Source organism: Chenopodium quinoa, unplaced genomic scaffold (assembly GCF_001683475.1).
Source record: "Chenopodium quinoa cultivar QQ74 unplaced genomic scaffold, ASM168347v1, whole genome shotgun sequence".
Lineage (NCBI taxonomy): Eukaryota > Viridiplantae > Streptophyta > Magnoliopsida > Caryophyllales > Amaranthaceae > Chenopodium > Chenopodium quinoa.
In genome coordinates this window covers 3,647,484-3,671,257 of record NW_018742345.1, presented here as the reverse complement: position 1 = coordinate 3,671,257, position 23,774 = coordinate 3,647,484, and the positions used below count along the sequence as shown (strand labels likewise).

At 35.6% G+C, this 23,774-nt stretch overlaps 1 protein-coding gene across 2 annotated transcripts; it reads right to left on the bottom strand.

Moving 5' to 3' along the window:
- Positions 1-9,520: 9,520 nt before the first annotated feature.
- LOC110694257 (mitogen-activated protein kinase 9-like) lies at positions 9,521-21,637 on the bottom strand. 2 transcript variants are annotated; one of them, XM_021871438.1, is made up of 11 exons: positions 21,065-21,635; positions 18,881-19,289; positions 18,667-18,794; positions 18,504-18,563; positions 16,404-16,553; positions 16,032-16,187; positions 15,777-15,914; positions 15,604-15,680; positions 11,341-11,442; positions 10,151-10,382; positions 9,521-9,951 (listed from the first exon to the last, which is right to left on the bottom strand). In XM_021871438.1, exons 1-11 carry the CDS (start codon positions 21,383-21,385, stop codon positions 9,880-9,882), a joined length of 1,845 nt encoding a protein of 614 aa, XP_021727130.1. In that variant the 5' UTR covers positions 21,386-21,635; the 3' UTR covers positions 9,521-9,879. The 2 variants fall into 2 exon arrangements, with proteins under 2 accessions (XP_021727130.1, XP_021727136.1); XM_021871444.1 differs by having other exon boundaries at positions 9,942-10,063; positions 21,065-21,637.
- Between the last annotated feature and the right edge of the window lie 2,137 nt (positions 21,638-23,774).

Here is a 23,774-nt window from a genome sequence, read left to right as displayed (position 1 = left end):
CTATGATTACCATAACCTTGGTTATGATCCCCATATTCTTGGCCGTAACTTTGATCATTACAACCAAAGTTGTTATGGTTACCACGAAACCCTTGGGTTACTTGGTTCCTATAACCACTATTTTGGTTATAATTATCGTAGCTCCCATGGTTGTGATAGTTCCTATTTCCAACATTCTTTTGAGCATTAACTCTAGATCCAAAATGACTATTTCCAACATAATTCACATGTAAATTTTCATTTTCATCGTATTCATCACATCCATCACAAGGAACATTTGGACAATTAGACGCATCATGATCATTTCTTCCGCATAAATCACAAGCCAAAAATTCTCTAATCATGCAACAAGAAGTGAAAAGAGGGTTATAGTAAGAAGATGTACCTCTCCCCTTAAATTGGGAGGGAATATCTTGTGCTTGTGAAGATGAATTTTCAAGCTTAACTTTGATAGAAGCCACCTTCTTCCCTAAGTCCGAAAGTAGAGTAGACAATTTGTTGATGGCATTGACTTGATCAACCGAGGCACACTCGTTTGTTGACTCTTCCTCAACCTCTTGCCAACTCATTTAGTTCCTCACTACATCATCTATCACATCAACAACCTCTTCCACCGTCTTGTTCATGATTGGGCCTCCCGCTCCGGCATCTAAACTCGACCTACCTTGAGGACTCAAACCACCATAGAAAATTTGAATTATTTGGTAAGTTGGAATTCCGTGGTGAGGACACTCTCTTTGATACTCTTTGTACCTCTCCCATGCTTCATAGAGATTTTCATTAGGCCTTTGTTTGAAATTTTGGATCAAAGCCCTTGCCTCCGCCGTTTTCTTTTGGGGGTAGAAACGAGATAAGAATCCTATGGTAACATCGTCCCATGTTCTTAAAGAATTCGGCTTGACCTCCTTGTCCAACCATTCCAAGGCTCACCCTATGAGGGAAAAAGGGAACAATTTGAGCCTTATAAACTCTTGTGCAACCCCACTCACCCTAATAGTGTTGCAATATTTCTCGAATTCCTTAAGGTGGTTGAGAGGACTTTCATTCGATGCACCACTAAATTGTCGCCTCTCAATCAAGGTAATCATTTCCAGCTTGATTTCAAAATCGCTATCCGGAATCAACAATGGAGCAATCCCGCTCTCATACTTGTATACACCCGGAGTGCCCAACTCCTTCAATGTAACTCTTTGAGCTTCTCCCATGTTCACTTGCATACACAATCTCAAACAAAATTATTAGTAGCACGGCTACAAATGTAGCCTAAAGAAGAAAATCTTTTTGTATTTTCAAATTTTTGTGATAAGACTTAACAACAATAGCAATCATCTACGCCATTCCCCGGCAATGGCGCCATTTTTTATCTAGGGCGAGACTAGGTCGTTGAAAACTAATCTACCCTTGGTCAAAACAAAATTTATAATCTCTCAACACACCCCTACACAAAGCATAGAGTAAGTCGAGGGTCGAACCACTAGGAATGAAAGGTGAATGCTAAAGTCAAAGCTAAGCTATTTCGAAGCAAATGAGGTGAGGTGTGTCTACTCTACCAATCAAACAATCGAAACGAAAATCAAACTTATCAAGAACTAGGGTATGGATCCACATAAACTCGTAATTAATTCAACTAATTGGGATTGGAGATGACTAAGCCAAGTGTTGCGAGGGAAAATCGATTAAGCAACTAAGAGAATATGGTAGGATAATCTCCTAGAGGTCAAACTAGCGCCAACTACGAGAGATTCTAGCTAGGAATTGCAAACCTACTCGATCGACAAATGCAAGTCACAAATCAATTTTCCGTATCAATGTGAACCTACAATGTAATCTAGTATGAGAAACTTAGGTTGATCACTCCTAAATTGACCACACACATGCACTTAATCAATCAACCAATTTAATCACAACATCAACTCCATCAATTTCCCCCAATTAGCACAAATCAATTACTCATTTATGCTTCATCAGTTCCCTGGCAAGAAAACTACTCACTAATCATGGAAATTATTATCAAAACTAAACTAAGCAACAAATTCATCATCATCATATTAATAAAAAATATACCAATTCAAAAATCAATCAAACTTGAACAATTAACAAAGAAATTGAGATCAAAACAAAGATTACATTAAAGTAATGAAATCCTTACAAACTTGCTTCAATTCAATGGAGAAAAACACTTAGAATCATCAATCTTCAATCTTCAATCAAGAACTTCTCTCTCTACAAACTAGAGTTTATCTCTCTAAAAATCTAACCTAATTCTATTCTAATTTCTGAAAAATTGAACTCTAATGATTCTCAAATTATCCTCTCTCTAAAAATAGAAAGAAAATCTATATATAGTAAAACTAACTAAGTGAAGTTAGTTAGATCGTCCCAAAATAAACCCATACAGGCGCGGCCAACCATAAAGAGGAGCGCGGCCGCGCAAAACTGGGTACGGAACAGGGATCCAGACAGGCGCGCCCACGCCAGAGGGAGGCGCGTCCGCGCCACCAGGCCGCGCCATGGTCGCGCGCGCCTGCGCCTGGGAGCAGGGGAGCCCTCTTCCCTATCATTCCGATGCTCCTCGTGCGTTCCACTTGATGCTCTTGATAAACACGGAACCTTGCAGTTTCTAAACTCCATCTTTGCGGGTTCAAGACTAGAAATCATGCCCCCACGGCTTGAATACACAGCTCAAGGTCTTTAGGAACTTGCACTTCTCATGCTTGAGCTTCAAATGGAGACCACTAAGCATCCTAATCAATGCCAAACTCGGGAAAAGGCTCGGGAAACTTGGAAAACGATCTTAACCTGGAAAATAAAGGGAAACAAGCAAATAAAAGAGAAAATAACAAAATAAACTAAGAAATGCATAAAGAAAGAAATCAAACTAAGAAAATGCAAACTAAAAGAAATAAAGAGTAAAATCAAGGAAAAGCAAGTACAAGAGCTAAAGGATAGCATGAGATTCATCCTAAAGAGAACCAAATGAGTGCCATAAATGACACTCATCACCATTAAAAGAGAAGTTAAAATTGGATTAACACTTTATGAACAAGAAAGAACCGATTCAATTAATCTACTTAAAGAATTTATCGATGTATTTGCTTGGTCATATGAAGATATGCCAGGTATTAATAGAGAAATAACTCAACACACTATACCGCTAATTCCAGGAATGAAACCTGTAAAACAAAAGTTGCGTTGAATGAAACCCGACGTAGCTCTTAAAATAAAAGAAGAAGTTCAAAAACAAATAACTGCAGGTTTTATCAGGGTATTCAAATACTCTGAATGGGTAGCCAACGTCGTCCCAGTTCTGAAGAAGGATGGAAAGGTAAGAATGTGTGTCGACTATCGAGACTTAAATAAGGCAAGTCCAAAGGACGACTTCCCTTTACCACACATCGATATTCTGGTAGATAATACAGCGAATCATGCACTTCTCTCGTTTATGGATGGATACGCGGGGTACAATCAAATTCTCATGGCAGAAGAAGATATGGAGAAGACAACATTCATAACACCATGGGGTACTTACTGCTACACGGTAATGCCATTCGGGTTGAAAAACGCGGGTGATACTTACCAATGAGCAGCGACTGCCTTACTCTATGACATGATGCATAAAGAGGTTGAAGTATATGTGGACGACATGATTGTGAAATCAAAAGATCGCCCAGGACATCAAGTAGCCTTGAGAAAATTCTTTGAAAGGCTAAGAAAATACAACATGAGGCTGAATCCATCCAAGTGTGCTTTTGGAGTCACCTCAGGCAAGCTTTTGTGATACGTCATAAGCTCTAGAGGAATAGAGATAGACCCAACCAAGATCAAGGCAATCATGTCAATGCCACCGCCCAAAAACGAGAAACAAATTTGAGGATTTATTGGCCGGTTGCAATATATAAGTAGGTTCATATCGAAATTAACAACAATATGTGAACCAATATTCAAGAAGTCCAAAAAGAATGTACCAATAATATGGGACGATGAGTGTAAAAAAGCCTTTGAAAAGATTAAAGTCTATCTCGAAAATCCTCCCGTATTAGCACCAGCACTTCCAGGGATACCCCTTAGATTATACCTAACAGTCATCAAGGAGACAATAGGAGCCATGCTTGCACAAGAAGTAGAAGGTAAAGAAAATGCAATCTACTATCTAAGCAAAAAGATGCTCGAGTATGAAGTACGCTATACACCGCTTGAGAAATTGTGCCTCGCATTGGTTTGGGCCACAACCAAGCTAAGACATTATATGCTCGTACATACAGTCTTTGTAGTTTCCCGAATGGATCCACTTAAGTATCTATTCGAGAAATCTACACTCAATGGGAGCATATTAAGATGGGTAGTTAACTTAGCCTAGTTCAATGTGAGATTCATGCCTCAAAAAGCTATTAAAGGATCTGTGGTTTCGGATTTCCTAGAAGATTTCCCAATAGAAGATTCAACGCCAATACACGACAATGCATTTCCAGACGAAGACTTGATGGTCACAGAAGATGATACTTGGACTTTATACTTCGATGGAGCCTCAAACCAAAAAGGATTTGGCGTTGGAGTATTATTATAATCACCTAAAGAAGAGCACGTTCCAATCTCCATAAAGCTAGATTTCGACGTTACCAACAACGCTACTGAATACGAAGCATGCGTGGTAGGCCTTGAAACAACTTTGGCATTGAGAGTGAAGAAATTACGAATAGAACAAGGGGTGATTAGAGACGGTAACAACTCTTTTGCAGCTCCTATTGTGTAGGTGAAGAAAAAGGATGGAAGGTGGAGAATGTATGTAGATTACAGGTCTTTGAATAAAGCCACTATCAAGGAAAATTTCCCAATTCTAGTGATAGAAGAACTGCTTGATGAGTTACATGGTGTAGCCTATTTTTCTAAAATTGATCTGAAATCTGGTTATCATCGGATCAGGATGCACATCCCAGATATACATAAGACTGCATTCAAAACCCATTTTGGGAACTTGGAGTACTTGGTGATGCCTTTTGGATTGACCAATGCTGCCTCAACCTTTTAGGCACTCATGAACCATATATTTAAGCTTCACTTGAGGAAGTTTATTCTGGTTTTTTTATGACATTCTGGTATACAGCAAAAGTTGGGAGCAGCACTTGAGTCATTTGTAGGTTGTCTTATAATTGATGAAGCAACACTCCTTACATGCTAATAAGAAAAAATGTACTTTTGGCTCTACTCAAATCAATTATTTGGGTCATATTATTTCTGCTGCTGGGGTGACAACTGAACTTGAAAAGATCCAGGCAATCTTAGACTGGCCTATACCTAAAAACCTTAAACAACTAAGGGGTTTTCTAGGGTTGACAGGCTATTACAGAAGATTTCTCAAGGGCTATGGTAAGATCTACATACCCTTAACTAATCTGATGAGGAAGAATGCTTTCACTTGGAATGAGGAAGCTAGTGAAGCTTTTGAGACACTCAAGCAGGAGATGACTTCACCACCTATCCTAGCTCTACCTGATTTCCAGAAACCATTTGTGATTGAAAGAGATGCCTCAGGGTTAGGAATTAGGGCAATTATGATGCAGGAAGGGCACCCTATTGCTTTCATAAGAAAAGCTCTGACTGAAAAGAATATTATCTTATCTGCTTATGAGAGAGAGCTACTGGCTATAGTATATGCTGTTAAGAAGTGGCAGCAATATTTACTGGTGTTACCCTTTGTGATCAAGAGTGATCAACAAAGTCTCAAACACTTGCTTGAACACAAGATTGTGACTTCTTTCCAGCAGGAATGGTTGTCAAAATTGGCTGGTTTGGATTATACAATTAAATATAAACAAGGGTGTGATAATAAGGTGGCAGATGCATTATCCAGGGTGACTCACTATCAGTTGATGAATTTGACTGTATCTTCCATTAATTCAGATTTGATGGAACAAATTCAGCAAATCTGGATGGATGACCTTAATATGCAGCAGTTAATAGAATAATTGAAGCAAGATCCAACCTCTTACATGCACTTTACTTGGTCAGACAATCAATTGAGAAGAAAAGGGAAGCTAGTGATTGAAAATAGCACAGAATTAAGAAACAAGATCTTAGAGTGGCTTCACAACTCTTCTATTAGTGGACACTCTGGTATTGAAGCAACATTAAGGAGAATTAAGAGTATTTTTTACTAGCTTAGAATGAAACTGACTGTTCAGTCTTACATCAATCAATGCACTACTTGTCAAAGGTGCAAATATGATAATTCTGCTTACCCTAGGTTGCTGCAACCTCTACCTATTCCAGATAGAGTTTGGGAAGATATCACCATGGACTTCATTGAGGGGTTACCTAAGTTTCTAGGGAAGGAGTGAAGGAGTTATGTCTTCGATAAGTGCAATTACTAGATATATCAAGGATCACTATTATGGAGATAATAAGTTCATTCTATAGGGTCGTCAATGTTTGGTGCTAGATATGACAATTGATCTTTGGGCTAGCTTAATGGCCCAAAGCCTTATAGAATGGATCCTACAAGTTCACACATAAGAGTATTGGGTTAAACAAGTTAGAGGCCCATTATTGGGCCTCATGATTTCATGACATACCATGTTGATGATTGGGCTTGGATAGTTAGAAGAGTCTAATGGGTTTTGGACTTGACATGGTTTTATTTCTAGATATGATCTATAAATATAAACCATGCCTAGGGTTGCAAAATAGAAAAATTGACATACAGTAAATTGTCACACAAGCAACCAAGTATCCCAAAACCCTAATTCTCTCTCTCTCTACTCGACCCTCTCTCTCTCTCCTCCCTGTCCGTACGGCTCTCCCTTATGGGCGGCGCGTGTGGTGGCGTGTGAGTGGTGGTGTGGTGTGTTCGTGACTCGGATATCCGTTGAAGGTTGATTGAAGCGTTCAGTCACAAAACTAACTAGCATTAGTGGAGGTTTAATCCGTGCTCGTGGACTAAGTAGAGGAATCACACGTGGGGTTCTTGTTCTCCTTATTGTTCTTGCTTGATCACTTGTGGAATCACGTTTCAAAGGTATTATTCTTACTTTTATGTGTTATGCATGAGATCCTTGGTAAGGTGCTATATGAATATGATTCATGATTATTTCCGCTGCGTAGTACCTATAATCCCCTACAAGGAGGTGATATTGGTTGTGATTGATAGGTTGAGTAAGTATGCTCATTTCATTCCCTTGGTGCACCCCTTTTCAGCACTCAAGGTGGCTCAAGCATACTTGGATCATATTTATAAGCTTCATTCCCTAGATCAATCATTTCTGACAGAGACAAGATCTTTATCAATACATTTTGGTCTGAGTTGATGAGATTACAAGGAATTCAACATAAGTTATCTACATCCGATCATCCTCAAACTGATGGCCAATCTGTGGTTCTTAATAGGTGTGTGGAAACTTACCTTAGGATTGGGCTAGGTGGTTGCCCTTGGCTGAGTTTTGGTATAATACTACTTACCATTCTGCTATACAGATGACCCCTTATGAAGTTCTATATGGACATAAACCACCCCTACACATTCCTTACCTACCTGGTTTGAGTGCTGTAGAAAGTGCAGACAGGAGTTTACAACAAAGAGAACACACTATTCAGCTGATAAAAGAGCACTTATCCAGAGCTCATAACAGGATGAAGCAATAAGCTGATAAAAACAGAAGTGAGAGAGAATTCAGGGTTGATGATTAGGTTTACTTAAAGCTATAGCCATATAAATAGCAGTCGATACAAGCTAGGCCTAATCAAAAGTTAGCAGCAAGGTATTTTGGCCCTCATCAGATTCTGAAGAAGGTAGGGAGGGTAGCTTATACTCTACAATTACCTAGCACATCTAAGGTTCACCTTACCTTTCATGTGTCTCAACTAAAGAAATACTCAGGTCCTATTCCCCCTGTGAACTGCTCTGCTACTATGCCTACAGTACCTCAAGACAACTCTGTACCATGGTTACCTGTTGCCTTGATTAATAAAAGAAGTGTGAAAAGGCATAACCATGCTGTTAAGCAGTGAATGGTCTGATTCATCACCTGAAGATGCTACTTGGGAGGATGTTGTTGCTATTGAGGAGCAGTTTCCTAACTTTAATCCTTGGGGTCAAGGATCAGCTGAAGGGGGGGGGGGAGTATTGATGCAGGCATAGAGACCAGGGAAGGAACTAGGCTATTTTTGTTCACTGTTACATTGGATGGCAAGCGTATTGTGACAAGTGTTGCTGAATGTACAGGTGTTGCTGATTGGGCTAGTGAGTTGGACGAGCTGCAATAGAATTTCCAACAGACTGCGAGCTTGGAAGATGCCAATTTTGGGGAAGTTGCAATGGGGAATGAATGGGAGGATATTTAGCTGTCTATTATAACAGAAAAGATTCTCTTAATTTGTTAATTAATTTTTTAATTTTGTCATTTAGCTAAGTTGTTATGCTGACTTGCTTTGTAAGAAAGAGTGCTATTAATATGGCCTCATTATTGTAAGGAGATTATCATTAATGAAATTACAACTATCTTCTCCTGCTTATATTTTTCTCTCTCTAAAATTTCAGTCTATCTTTGTTACTGTTTCATTGATTACCCTCTCAAGAATTCCTTTCTTCCTTGGATTTTCTCTGAGCTAATCAATCCAGCTCTTGTCCACTCAATTGGGCTGAGCTTGGGTAGTCATTTATCTGAGTTGCATCAAGCACTACCAAATTTACCTAAAAGTAATGTTATTTTGAATTTTTTTTTTTTACAACTTTTGACCTATCACAATTCACAATTCACGTATAGAATCTCATGGTATTGTTTTCTAGTTTTGATAGCAAGTCTTTTGATGTGAGATCTTTCCCATCTTTGTCTAATTGTAGTTTTTGTGAGGTGGGATGGGTTTTCTTTTCTACTTCCTTTCAATTGTTGTTGTAGCTTCCTCTAGAATTTCTTAGTCTCGGTGTCTCCACCTTTGTTTTCTTTTCTGCTAGCTGTTTGCCCCTCCGCTTCTAGTTGCCTATGCTCTTGATCATCCTCACCGACGTTCTAGTGTTTCAACGCCAGATTGTAGTTAAGATCGACACTGATCTCTTTGCCACCTCACCGCTTCATGAATGTCGTCGGTTGTTTGCTTTAGCTTCTATGAGAAGCTATACGTGTTAGCTTCTAAGAGGAAGTTTTGTTTAGCTTCTTTAAGAAGCTTGTTTTTTAGCATAGGTCTTTATGTTTTTTAGATAGAGGGAGGCTTTTAGATTCTAGTAGTCTTCTCTGAGATAGAGAGATTACTAGTACCGTGTACCTTTTCAATTGAGGAAAAAAAAAAAAATATATATATATATATATATATATATATATATATATATATATATATATATATATATATATATATATATATATATATATATATATATACACACGTATACAATCTTTTAAGTGAAAGTAATGTCTCCCCTCAAATGATTAAAGTAAATACACTACAAAATAAAAAAAGAGATAACTCACTAATTACTAGGTATTAAAAAACTCAGATTACATGCTTATAATGGCAATAACAATTAACAAATATGTAAGCAATGAGAGCACGGAAAACTTTTTCTTCAAAAATTACGTCGTCTTAAAGGCCAAGAAAAGGTATACATGCTTTTATAAGCTCAAAAAGGATATTAAAAAATTGAATTGCAAAATCAGTCTCAAACTTAAATGGAGGGCAAACCATATCCCCCACCCTTCCCTCTATTTTGTTGCATACGATTAATTTTAATACAACAATAACAGGAAATCTAATCCTTGATGTCTATCGGGAACACGAAAAGGCCCAAAATTTTCTGAAAAAATTTGTGGATGGTGTTCCAGATGTGTTTCACTTGAAATCGCGAGGAATGCAGATAAGACATCTAACCCCAGTATCCACAACTATCTCAGATAATCAGGTTGCGAGGGCTGTAGCCTTTTTTGTAAGTTCATCAACTGCCTCCTCATTCTCTGCAATTGGTTCTTCCTGAAATTGGAGAAGTTGTGAATACATGGAAGAGTCTTCACTAGCGGCTTTGTAACAAACACATTACATAACACCACCATGGATTTATAGTTGCATCAACATTATTTTATATCTGTTTCATTATTTTTGGCTTGTTACATGTCAACAAATCTGGAAAAACAAGCAGACAATCCACATAATTGAGGATGAGATATTATACCTCAGGGTCTTTTCTGGATTGGACCCCTATACATTTGGAACCACTGATACTGGCACTCTTCAACAAGCTCCGAGCGCTATAATTGCCTTTATTTTGGCCATTTTGAGGCACTTCATTTTCTGATCCATCGGCGTTTGACTTGGGAGGGCTTTCAAGAGCAGTACGAGCAACTGCTCGATTTTCCATGTCATTGTTTTCATTTGCATCAGTTTTAGGTGCAGGAACTCGCTCCCTAGAAAGTATGATGGAAACATACATAGATAATATCAGCAGAGGGAAGATAGAAAATTCCAATTATAACTGTGAATAGCATACAGCATACTATTTATAATTCGTATAATGAATTTTTGAACAGGGCAATGCTATGGCATGTTGCAAGTAAGGTGAATAATTTTTCCTTTTTTTAATTGGAATATAGGTATTGAATTGATCTATTTGGCATTAGTTGGGCATTGAATTTGATTAAATCTATGAAATTGAATTCAATGCAAGGAAAGTTGTATTATACTTTTATTTCATATTAAGTATTCCCTCCATTTCTTTTTATTCTTTAAATTTCGAATTTCACGGTCTCCAATGCATATCTTAGACCTAGTATATATTCCATATGATATTTGTAATTTTAAAATTTGATATTTGGAAAATATGTCTCAAGCCGAATCTAACAAGATCTCATATGATATAGTTTTGAACTTTTGATGTATTAGTTAATATTTATAATCAAAGTTTCAAAAGTTGAACATCAAACGTCAAAATGTAGAGAATAAAAAGGAACGGAGGGTGTACTTTATCTCTTTGGTGACAAATAACATCACTATCAATTACAACCTAATTGTTGAATCATGATTTTTGTGTGTGTGTGTGGGGAATAGGAAAACTTGCAAAATGTGATTTTACATACTTACATCATATAACATGTCAACACTATGGATATAACGTGGTGCCTATAGCCTTAGGTTTTTGGAATAGTATAGATCTTTATATTTCAATTTTCGTTTTCTTTTGTAGGGAGGTGAGAAAAGAGATGGATGAAGCCATAAAGTGAGTAGGCGACAAAGCCAATGGTACTCACAGTGGCGCTCGCATTATTTGTTTCTTTTGCAAAGCTTACCGCCAAGCAAAAATTACTGGGCAACCAAGTCCTGAGAGCCCCTATATAAAACCAGTAGCAGAGATAAAAACAGATTTACCTAGGCAAGGAAGCATGTTGCCTCGAGAGTGGTGTGCTTTTTTCACCTTTACCCAAATGTTCCTCGAGATGAGCGAACTGTCTCTTGAATCGATCAACTCCACTGCGCAAGAGAAAAACAATTACAGGAGTTCAGTAACTTGGTAGCAACAGTACGTGTGAGATCCAAAAATATACAGCATAAACAAAACCTGATACAAATATCTAAAATTACCTACAAACCCAGAATTTATAATTTTATTGATTCATTTAAGATGAAGACGGAAATCGCCTTCCCTCACTCCCACACCCTCAGTAAATAAATAACAAAAAATTCTATAAAAAAACTGTTAGGACACTAAAAGAAAGACATTTCAGTCGATACTCCACATTAAATTACCAACATTATAGATGTATCCAATATCCATTTTCGTACATTTTTCCGTAAGGAATTCAGAGAATGAAGTCAAAAGGAAAGGAGCAAAGAAATTAAGGTAAGCGTGAATGTCATTTGAAGTAAAAGACCTCGGTCAAAAACCAAACAAGTTTCATTGATATGTATATTGAAACTAGGAGAAAACTGAAAAACCACTATGTTCTTAGTTTCTCAAAGCCATGACAACCAGAAATAAAAAAATATTCATCACATATAGAATGGAAGCCTATATACATAATACACACTGACCAGGATACCAGTCCATGGTTTAACAAAATATTTTATGCTACCAGAGTAAAATAAAAAAAAATAAAAAAGAGAGAAAGATAGGTATTCTTCCCTTGAAGTAGAAATCATACCAATCACACTAGAAACCAGGTGAGACCATCCAACAAAAAGTCCGAGGCATAATGCCAACAAGATACATAGAAAATTACTCTAGCACATAACCATGCAAAAACCTTATCTAGAAGTAATTAAAATCCTTCACAACTGCAATCACAAGAATTTTAGATGTCAAAGAAATTAATGGAAGGAGCCTAGGACAAAGAATACTGTTTAGTTCAACAAAATTAGCAGAAGCGTAACTTTTAACAGTCAAAGTAACATGTAGCTGTTAGCTAGTAGCAGGTAAAGGTAAGCTGTCAAATTAGTTGTTCATAGTACTATTGTTCGAAAAAGTAGCTGATGGAATATTAAAATACAATAAAAGTCTTACATTTTTTTTTTCGCAAAGACTAACTATTACGTATTATTAACAAATGCTATCTACTACCTTTGAAACGCTAATATTTTACTATTCTAGAGGTGTTACCTTTGAAATGCAAATATAGTGCCTATAAAAATATTGGAATGCATTAGCCGGAAAGTAATATAGTGCCAACGTGATTCCAAAGGAATGAAGTTTATTTGCTTTCACAAGGATTATTAGTTCTTACATGTGTACAATGAAGAGACCCAAATTATCCAGTTGGTAAAATCCATGTCCAGATTACAATCGAGTGACCATTGGCTTGTGCCATAAAAGCAAGTAGCTGTGCCTGGGTTGCTTCACATCTTAATTTATCATATTATAGTAAAGAATAATGCTTATGGAATTAGGACTAGCATGAGAATGCCGGGTGGGAAAGAAAGCCTAGTTTCTCAAACTAAGTTACACCAAAGATCAACTTTAAGTTCCTAATCCTTTTCATAATTCTTGAATGATCTCATAATCATGATCCAAGGAATGTCAGGGTCAAAGGGTTTCAAGTTAAGTTAGAACAAGATGGAAGACACAAGATTTATCAGCAAACAATACATAGTATTCATACAAATAATGGAGGAGCACTTCGAGATGATTAAATGATAAAAAACTTAAAAGAGGGAAGACAATTATGTCTATCCAAGTAGGCTGTTGAGACATTGTGCTGGTATATGAATACAAGTAAAGGTGACAAAAGAAGGATGCAGGATGCAACATAAAGGAGACATGTTTTATCGTCATGAGTAACAGTGACAAAAAGGAGGATGCAGGATGCAACATAATAAAGTGAGAAGTTACATGTCACTTCTAATTAAGAGGACATGTGAGAAGCAAGGTTTAGATTGTTTAAGTACGTTACTCCTTTCTTTTCAAAACTTCAAGTTATATAGAAGTAGATCATGTTTATTGTTGCAACCAAACATGATGAAGACATTACGGTGGTGACGATGGAGTTAGGAACTTATGACGGTGGTTTAAAGTCACAAAGAATTATGAGCAAGAGTGGTGAATACTAGCGGTCAAGAAAAATTTGACGGCCCTGGTGAGATCATCATGGGGGTGGGGGTGGGGATGGAGTGAGGAGAAAAACGATCAAATGCTAGGTGGTTGTAGGCAGGTGTCAAATTGAATGGCTAGGTTTAGTTATATTGGTGATGATAAAAAGTCCAGAGACAAGGAGGATTTTATTCCTATTTTATAGATATTATATCATTACAGCATATCAGCATTAGGTTTTTCAGGAAAGACAAAGCTTGGCATATTTCTTACCAAAAAAAAAAAAGCTTGGTAAATTCCTAGTTGCTAACAATGCGTAAATATTATGGACACGGTCAAATGTTAGAATTGGCTCATAGAATTCACACAGTTACAGCATCAAATACAATACTGATTCATTTGCTAGCCAATATATGGTGTAATACAAACTCACTTCCAGCATCCAATTTAGTGTATGCAGTGGTCAGCCTTCCTACTAGCTCACGCTCGTAAATACAAGAGAGCTTCTTTCATAGCATAGGAGTCTAGGAGACTAACAAGCTGAAAAGAGAGTTTGGTTGGTGAGTTTACTTCCCTAGGATGTAATATCTGCTCTAATATGGTGTGAATTACCTTCTACCCACTCCTCACTGTTGACCTTTGGATTGTTCTATATTACTCTAAGAGTGCTTCTCGCTAGACTCTATTAGAGTTCTGTTATAGACTAGCAAATCTGACTTGTATACTTTACTTAATTAAGAGGAAATTTAAATGGGAAAGCTTGGAAATTTGATTAAACAGATTAATGATTTCTTACAAAAGGTAGTAGGTAGTAGATTAGTGACTTGAGGTCTAAGGAATTACTCCAAAATTCTGCCTACCTATTTCTTTCCATTACCTCTCTAATTATACTAAGGACTGTTAACCCTAAAAAACTAATATTACTAGAATACCTATACAACCCCTACAGGTTAGTCTATTACAAGATCACGACTTTCAACGCTCCAACCCACCTTTGTTCATGAGTACAAGAATGAGGCATATTATTACTTACAATGAACATTCATTAATCTGACACTCCTCGAGCAAGCTTTTAAACACTTCTTTCAGAAACAAATTTACAAGGCTCAAGCAGTTTGGCATAAAGTTGAGTATACACAAGATGCATACTCTAACAGTATTTTTCTTACAATCAACAGTCATATGATGGATTGCTTAGATTTCAAAGATTGTAGAAACATAAAAGGAGCTTCAGAAACAATGATCAAGAAAAAGAAAACTGAGGTTGGGTAAATCCCTATGAATTAGTGAGACTAACAGGCTCCTCAAAGAATAAACTAATCAAACAGAATTAGTTTGATCTTCATTATTTTCTTCCATACAAACAGAACGGGAAGGAGAGGTAGAGGAAGAAAAACAGGCATGGCTGAGTACATTTCATATACATAAAAACAACTCTAATAATCCTTGTAATAGCGTATTATTTCAGAAGTTTCTCTTAACATTGTTGGAGAGAAAGATAGGAGAGGGCGTAATATAAATGAGTGTAGGTGGAGGGCTTAGTTTCTCTAACTGTCTTCTAGTTTAGAAGAGATAAATAGAGTTCAAGAATCTGAAATTGGCTTCATTACCAGCCTGATCCAGCACATTATTTTGAATTCAATGATGAGAAGTAAATATCCATTCCACGTCCATACAAATTTAATGACAATTATCAAATTGACCACAACAACAGACCTTCTGTCCCCAAAAAATTAAAGGATTATTCTGAAATCAGCAAGATGGCATATTTACTCCCAATAGCACACAAGTTTCTATCAATATATAGTTTCAACAAAAGCATGTTGGTGGAATTAATAAACTTTTAACAATGGACTATTTTGCTCAGTTTTCACTCTGTATAGCAAAAAGCCGCAACCCTTATTGATGAATAGTGAAGAATTTTATGCTGAGTACAAGATACATCAATAGCAGACAACTTTTGAGTAGAAATTAAAGCAGTCATATGTCACCAACAGTAAAGATCTAGAACAATAATAAAAATAGATGGAACTTATGATTTCTGAAGACAAGAAACAATACCAAGTTTTTTTTTTTAAAAAAAAAAAGAAAGAAAAAAGCAAGCCTACCTGGGGTACATGAAGCTAGTCTGATCCTGGCCACCACGAAGATATTCTTGAAGCATCTGGGGATGGTACTCCAATATCTGTTTACTTCATGGAAGTTTTTTTGTTGCAGTTACTATCAACTTTAACCATTTACTAGTACTATATTTCAGAATTACCAAATTTACAAGCCATACCTCTCTATAAATTAGCTCTCTAACGTCATCTTTTGCCAGTTTCCTCCGTTCAAATTCAAATTCCAGTTTTGAAATGGGAGTAGTGCAAGGTTCACGATCTGCACTTGACAATCCATAAAAGTATGGATCAGTTAATGCCTGCAAACACAAATAACAAGAAATTCTCACAATTAACCAATCGTTCAATCAAATGACCTGATGATGATATGCTTACAATCAGAAAGCAGCCAAAGGCCCAAAGTTCAGATTGCATACTTCTGCAGCAGATGGTCGGTCTTTGGGATCAAATGCAAGAAGACGCTCTAAAAGGCGAAGAGCCAATGGATCTACATTAGGAAACTTTTGTGAGAATGGGATTGGTGGCTTTTTCCTCATACTACTTAAATATCTTCTGGCCTTCTCATTTCTTATCTAATAACAGAAAGAATAAGCCATCAGAACAAGAATATGAATTCAAAAGAATAAATATAATAAAAAAAAGACGACAAATGAAGCTTTCATTATAGAGGCATGACATTTTGATAACAGGCATTATACATGTAAGTTTGTTCAGCTGCAAATCCAATTCAACTCTATAACCTTTGATAAACTTAAACGCGGAAATAACTAACTAGTACAAGAACTAACCCTTGAAATGGCTTCAGGAGGTGGAGTGCCCATAAGATCTGTCATAAGGTCCAACTGATGAACCACATTTTTTCCAGGAAATAATGGTTTTCCAGTTAGCATTTCTGCAAATATACATCCTATGCTCCAAATATCAATTGCTGGTGTATACTGCACAGTTGAATAGATAGACAGATAACATTACAATCAAGTAGTGCAAGGTAAGCATATAACACAGCCCAGTAAAATGTATATAAACATTAATGACACAATGGACAAAACAGTAATTAAGAATGACGGTGACAGCTTTACAGTTATGAATTACCATAAAAAAAAATGTTGCCTATACAATGTCCAATTCAATAAAATTGAAAGAGTATTTATAGGCAATTTTTCTACACTGGAGTCTAATTTTATTGAATTGAAAGAGTATTAATTGGCAATTTTTCTACTTTGGAGTCCAATGAATAAAATAAAACATCTCAATAACTGTCTTGTACTGCTGCATAGGGAATAGCAGGCTACAATTGCCCTCCATATAAAGGTTCTTACAGATTTTTACAATTCAAAAGAGGTTTGGCTATAGCTTATAGGAGTTTCTTTTTTATACATTTCATTCTATTCAACTCTATAACATATTTAAGGAGAATTTTGCAAACAACTTAAAGCTGCCAGAAGTCCGTCAATTGTATGAGCTATGATATTAGCTATTTATAACTAAGCTTGAACTGTTGTTAGTGTTAGCTGTTCGTTGAAAGGTGCTGGTAACATTAATTAGCATTAAGCTGTTTCAGGATGTAGGAAGACATATGGATATGTTTAAATTTAGGCAAAAAGATTGTAGAGGGAAACTAATTAGCTGATGGATAGATTCCCATATAGTTCCAAGTCCCAACTATAGCCTACAGCTGTCAAAAATTGACCCGACCCGAGAACCCGACCTGAACCGACAATGATCTGAACCCAACTAGTACCCGAACAATAGGGTGAAACTAGTGACGTGAACCTGACCTGGTCTTAACCGAAAACCGATTTGATCCAATACTTTATGACCTGAACCCGAACTTGCAACCGACCTGATAGTAACCGTCAACCGATTAATCCGACCCAAAAACAATCCGAACTTGAACTAGTAACCGACCCAATTAAAACATGTACCTGAGTCATGGAAGGTTTAATAAAATTTTATATACCTTTTATGCGGCTTATATATTGGTATAATTCTGTAAACCCTCAATCCGATTTAATAAAATCTTTTGTTCAGCTTATATACCTTTTGTTCTCTATTACTCGTATATAAGTTTAATAAAATCTTGATGATGCTTGATCAAATTATGGAAAGCGTAAATATATAGTTCAACTTGACCATATCGATAATTATTAGAATTGAATTTGAACCAAAACCCGACTCAACACTAAACCGAACCTGAATGTACCATTTTATTAACACATCCAAACCCGACTAAACACAACCCGAACCTGAAATTGAACCCGATCTGAATTTGACTCGAATTGAACCCGATCTATATCTGAAAAGGTGAACAACCCGTTATAATTTGCCCGAACTGAACCTGATCTGACCTAATTTTGATTTGACCTGAGACCTGCTTTGACCCGACCCAAACCCGACTTTAATACCTGAATTGACAGCTCTAATATAGCCATTAAATAATAAGCTTTTAGGAGGAAACTAATAGATAAGGGAAAACTTAAAAAAAAAGTCCCAACTAAAATTATTCTATTTTTAACAATCTCAAGATTCTCGATTAACTATGGTAGGTGAAAACCAAAACAAAATAAAAAGAAATACATTGATAATGTACTATATACCACGTGGACCTTTAACCTGCTTAACAGAATATACGTATTAGGATAATTTTGGGAAGACACCCACCAAAGTTGGCTTCACTTGTTATGAATGGATTTCAGGAGCTGTATTTGAAGCAATTATTACAAATTCAATCTCGACTATCTAGTAAAATTGGGAGCAAAAGTTGAAACAAAACAAAACAAAATTGAGCAACCATTAGAACACTACTTCATAGTGCGATCATCTCCTAGGTTGAATGGTGAAGAAATAACAAGAAGCATCAGCTATAAGCTTCAAAAATGAATACTTGCCTTAGAGAAAAAAGAGCCACAGAGTTCTGGAGCACGATACCATCTAGTTGCAACATAGTCCTTCACATAATATATAAACATTATTAGCAAGAGAGCAATTGCAAAAGATGTGGGAGTAAATTTAGGCTGGGGTTAACTTGGACAAGTTTGTTCAGTCAGATACCGTCCAAAAGATAGCTGATGGGGCATCATTAAATGACACACGAGCAAGGCCAAAGTCACATATTTTAAGCTTGCAGTCCGCATTAGCAAGGATGTTTTTAGGCTTCAAATCTCGATGGAAAACATTTGCTGCATAAGAAGAGAAAATCTGATCATCAGTTGTCAAGGCAACAAAACCAAGGCCTGATGTCATGAGTAAAATCTACAAATTTAACCTGTATGTACATATTTCAATCCTCGTAGAAGCTGATACAAGAAAAATTGGTAGTGTTCAGGAGTTAAATCATCATTTGCTTTTATTACTTGGTGCAAATCAGATTCCATCAGCTCGAAAACTACATAGATATCTTTAAATTCTCTTCGAGAAGGGGGGAGCATAATGTGCTTTATTTCTACAACATCTGGATGACGAAGCAGCCGTAGGAGCTTGATTTCCCTCAGTATCCTGGTGGCATCAGAAACATGCTCAAAGACATCATTGATCTTCTTAATAGCTACTCTTTCTCCTGTATGAGTATCAACAGCTGAACCAACAATACCATAACTTCCTTTCCCAATAATTTCTTGAACTTGGTAACGGCTTGCCTCTCCATACTCTGTGAAGAAATCATTTTCCAGTGCACTCTACATCAAAAGCACATTTTAGAAACATGATGAGAAATAGCACCAGATGAAATGCTAGATCTATGAAAACCTCAGTCCATCCAAAAAATGTAATACTTCATCTTTTAAAACATCTCAAAGATAACATAACACTACCTAAAACAGCAATGATATATTGTAGATTTTCTTCATAGACCATACTGCAGACCCATTCCCAACTTAACCAAGCATATTATTTCTATTTAATGACCCCCAAAGCTTGAAGTATCACTCATTGTAGGGAATTAAAAACAAAAATTAAGACTATAAAAGAAAAAGAAAAAAAAAATCACCACATTTACAGTCCACCAAGAAAAGGTATGAAAGGTTCAGATATACATATCCCTATCCCTAAGGCCTAAACAGCCGAAACTTATTGAAAAGGCTGATTCTGAAAGACACTTAACACTTTTGTTGTATTGGGATAAGAGAAATAGAGAGGGAGGATCAAAATCAATCATATATGCATGGAAAAATTAAAAGTGGCATGTATCATGACCAAATTTCCCTACTAAAACATATATGTTCATCACAATTTCATAGTCTACAATTACAACCCTGTACTTCATAAAGGACTTTAAAAATCATCACTTTAACTTAAAGCACAGATAAACATGCACATACTACAGCAAGTGAAGGTAGAATAATTAGAATTAAAATATTGTCATTAGAATGAAATAAAAAACTGATCTTCTATACTATACAGAGTCCTCTTCATAAGTGAAAGCAAAATAGCAACTTTTAAATGGTACTTGATAAAGAAGAAATTTAGTTAGAACTTCTTGCCGTGTTTTGCATTAGGTTGCCTAATTCATTATTACTTCTTCATTAGTTTATTTTTAAGAGAAGCATTCTCCTTGAGTATCACATCTTTGACTCATAGAATTTTCAATCTATTACACTGATGTAACAATCAAGCCACCTCATCTTAATATTGCATTTAAAAAAGAATCCCCAAGCTTTTTGCTTACTTCCAAAAACAATGAAAATGTACACTAAATATAATTTAATAATCTGTTGAACCACTTTGTTAGAGAATATTACATATATATAATAGATAACAAAGGTACTATGTAGAAAAAACAATAAACTTCAATTCTGGGGCTTTTTGCCAATAAAGATTACTTCATTACAAATTATAATAGATATCCAAAGGGCCTCTAATCAGCAACTTTTCAACTATAAATTACACTGGACTAAACACCATGCCTGAATTAGAAGTTATTTACTTCTTATTTATCTTAAAGTATCATTATAGGGGTAAGGCTAAACGATCCTCTTCACAATCACAAATGCACCAGTATTGTTGCTTACATACAACTCTTTGATTGCCACGAACTTCTCATACAGTATAAATAAAATATTTTTATAAAAAATAAAAATTAAAAAAAAAAATTAAAATTCACCCCAATCCCGAAGAGAAGAAAAGATAACTTGATAATATGCCAATATTTTTCTTTGAGAAGAAAACTTCAATTCGCCATAAAATATCTTTAAATTACTAAAATTAAGAACCATAATACAACACAGACAACCAATGCAATGCAGATCACAATTTCCATGAAAACAAAAAATTAACATAAATTCACACATTTTCATCAAATGGGGAGAACAAAATCAAATCATGAAACCAAACAAAATAAACAAAAAAAAAGAACACAAATACAACCAAACTTGCAAATAATTCACAAATCTAACACAAACCCAATTCACAAACAATACCAATCACCTCAATCAAAAAAAAAAAAAGAATAAACCTTCTTGTGAGGATCCATTGGAAGAGGAAAACGAGAAGTAGGAGCACGTTTAGGAACTTTGATAGGTTTCAACCCAGAAAGATCAAAGTCAAATTCAATATTAAGCTCTTGTTCTTCTCCTTCTTGTTGTTTAGATGAAGAATGATTATTAATCTGATTGCCGCTGAATTCGGAAATCACAGACACCTGTCTACTGCTACTACTATTACTACTATTATTATTATTAATTGACTCATCTAATTTATAACTATTATTAGCAACAACACCTCCTCGACGAGAAAACCATCGACGAACCCCATCCACCAATGTTCCATTCCCCATATAACCCCAACCCACAAAGTATTTTTTTTTTTTTTACCCTTATTAATTTTGATTAAATTAAATTAATAAATGTAATGATATTCTCTAAGAATTTAATTCTAAGTTTTTCTCTCACTAAAATTGAAGGAGTTGAGCGAAGGCGTAGGAGATGAAGAAAGAGGGAAGAGGGGTTTGAGAGAGGAAAGAGAATCTGGAGAATCATTCGCCGCGTTGTACGATGAATTGGTCTTAAAATGTTAAGCATTTTTGTTAATTATTGGTTTTTATTTTTAATAATAATAATAATAATAATAATAATAATAATAATAATATGCCATATTATGTCATAATCTAGGATTGTTTTAATAACGAAAATGGGAGTAGACGTGGATGAGTTAACTTGTGATAATGGGTTGATGTTTGGGTTTTTAAACCAGTTAACTAATTGTAATGATGGGTGAAGGGGAGGAAAGAACAGGGAAATTTGATGTTTGTGTGCCTGATTGCTGGTTATTAGTTGGCTATTTTATCATCTTCCATGTTGTCAATCTAGTGAAGTGCAATTAGTATTTTTTTTTTTTTAAATAAAATTGATTCATAAATAAAGTCATACGATATCTACAAAGAGATTTAGATCAAATAAATACAAAATAATTGAATCGAATAAAAACATTTTGTAAGCAAAGCGATCATTGTTGCAAATCGTACATTCTTCATACCCTCTTTCATATCGATGTGATTTACAGCCTTGATCGGTGAAGGGGTCTATCGATCTGTTGTAGTCGTGCAGAAAATTTCCGTCTGATTCGCTAGATTGTAATCGAAATATTAGCCTCTTTTTCGATCCCACACAAAATTTTACCCATGAAACAACTCTATAAAAATCCATGAAATAAAAAGGCAAATCCTCCCTTAAAAGAGAGAAGAAAAACGCGGTCTTTCGAAGAAACCAAATCCTCCTAAAGAAGAAGAAAAAAATGTCTTTCGAGGGAAAAATATTCCTCCTAGAAGAGGAAGAATTATTATAAACAATAGAAAAAGCACACAAAAACAAACAATTGGGGCTTTCCACCGATAAAAATCGATGGAAGTCCCTTCAAAATTCAACAATGGAGGCTAGGGTTTAAGAGAGGGAAGAGAGGAAAGAGAGGCTTGCAATTAGTATTATCTTTTTTAAAAAAATAAATAAAAGGTAAGGGTTCGTTTGGTATCTTTTTCAGTTTTTGTTTTTTCAAAATTTCAGTTTTTGATTCTTTGTTTTTAGAAACTGTTTTCATTTTTCAATTTTAAGTTTACAATCAACTCTCAAAATACTACCAAATTATTTATAGCTTTAATCAACTCTTATACTACCGATAATTATTTATTTATTATTATCATTTCTGTTTGTGTGTGTGTGTGTGTGTATATATATATATATATATATGAAATAGTGGATAACACATCACGACAAAATTATACTTCCTCCGTTTCTTTTTAGTTGACAAATTTCTTTAGTCACGTTTGCCAATGCACTTATTCAATCATTAATATCTTTAATTATTGATAAACAAAAAATAATGAAAAGTTAATATTTTGAAAGTATATAATGTGACGAATCCAACAAGATCTCACGTGACTATATTTTTCATTACGTATAAAGTACAAAACACGGTCAAAGAGAGGTGTGTGAATAGTGCTAAAGTCAAAACGTGTCAACTAAATAAAAACGGAGGTAGCATAATTTTGTCATTTTAAGTCATCATATTTCTGAGAATGGAAAATCTAGCTTTTAATACCCCAAAATATCTTTCAATAACATTTCGCAATGAAGAATGTGTATAATTAAATATTTCCTCGGGGCCTTGTGGGCTCGTTGCTCCTCTATAATCACGCAAATGATATTGTTCTCCACGATACGGTAAAAGAAATCCTGACATATTTGTATAGCCTGAGTCTACAAGATAATACTTTCTAGTATGAGGTATAAGAAACTTGGTCTCTTCAACATTTGTAATTGTTTCCCAAAAAATTCTTGAATCATTTGCCGAACTTTCCCACCCAGCCATCACAAATGTAACTTTCATGTCAAATGAGCAAGCACACATTATATTCATCGTAGACTTTTTTTCTTTTTCACGATAGGGAATTTGATCATCTTGTGGCATACGTGCTGATACATGAGTTCCATCAATAGCTCCTATGCAATTCTGTAATAAATCGTTAAATTCAAACTACATACTTATTGAATTAATACATAGATAATATGTAAAAATAAAAACTAATGACAAAAAATTACCTTGAAAATTGGATAGTATCTTGGGTTATATTTTATTTCTGAAGGTGTTTCATCAAATGCCGGAGGAACAATCCGATGCTTCAATGATGATGCAATGGCATACAAAACCTTTCGAAAATGGGGGTGAGTAGA

Coding starts and splice junctions, on each gene's coding strand:
- LOC110694257 (XM_021871438.1), bottom strand. CDS start 21,385: ATGGGGAATGGAACATTGGTGGATGGGGTTCGTCGATGGTTTTCTCGT. Junction 16,188..16,403: donor CTCCTGAAGCCATTTCAAGG/GTTAGTTCTTGT, acceptor TTCTGTTATTAG/ATAAGAAATGAGAAGGCCAG. Junction 15,915..16,031: donor ACCGACCATCTGCTGCAGAA/GTATGCAATCTG, acceptor TTGTGTTTGCAG/GCATTAACTGATCCATACTT.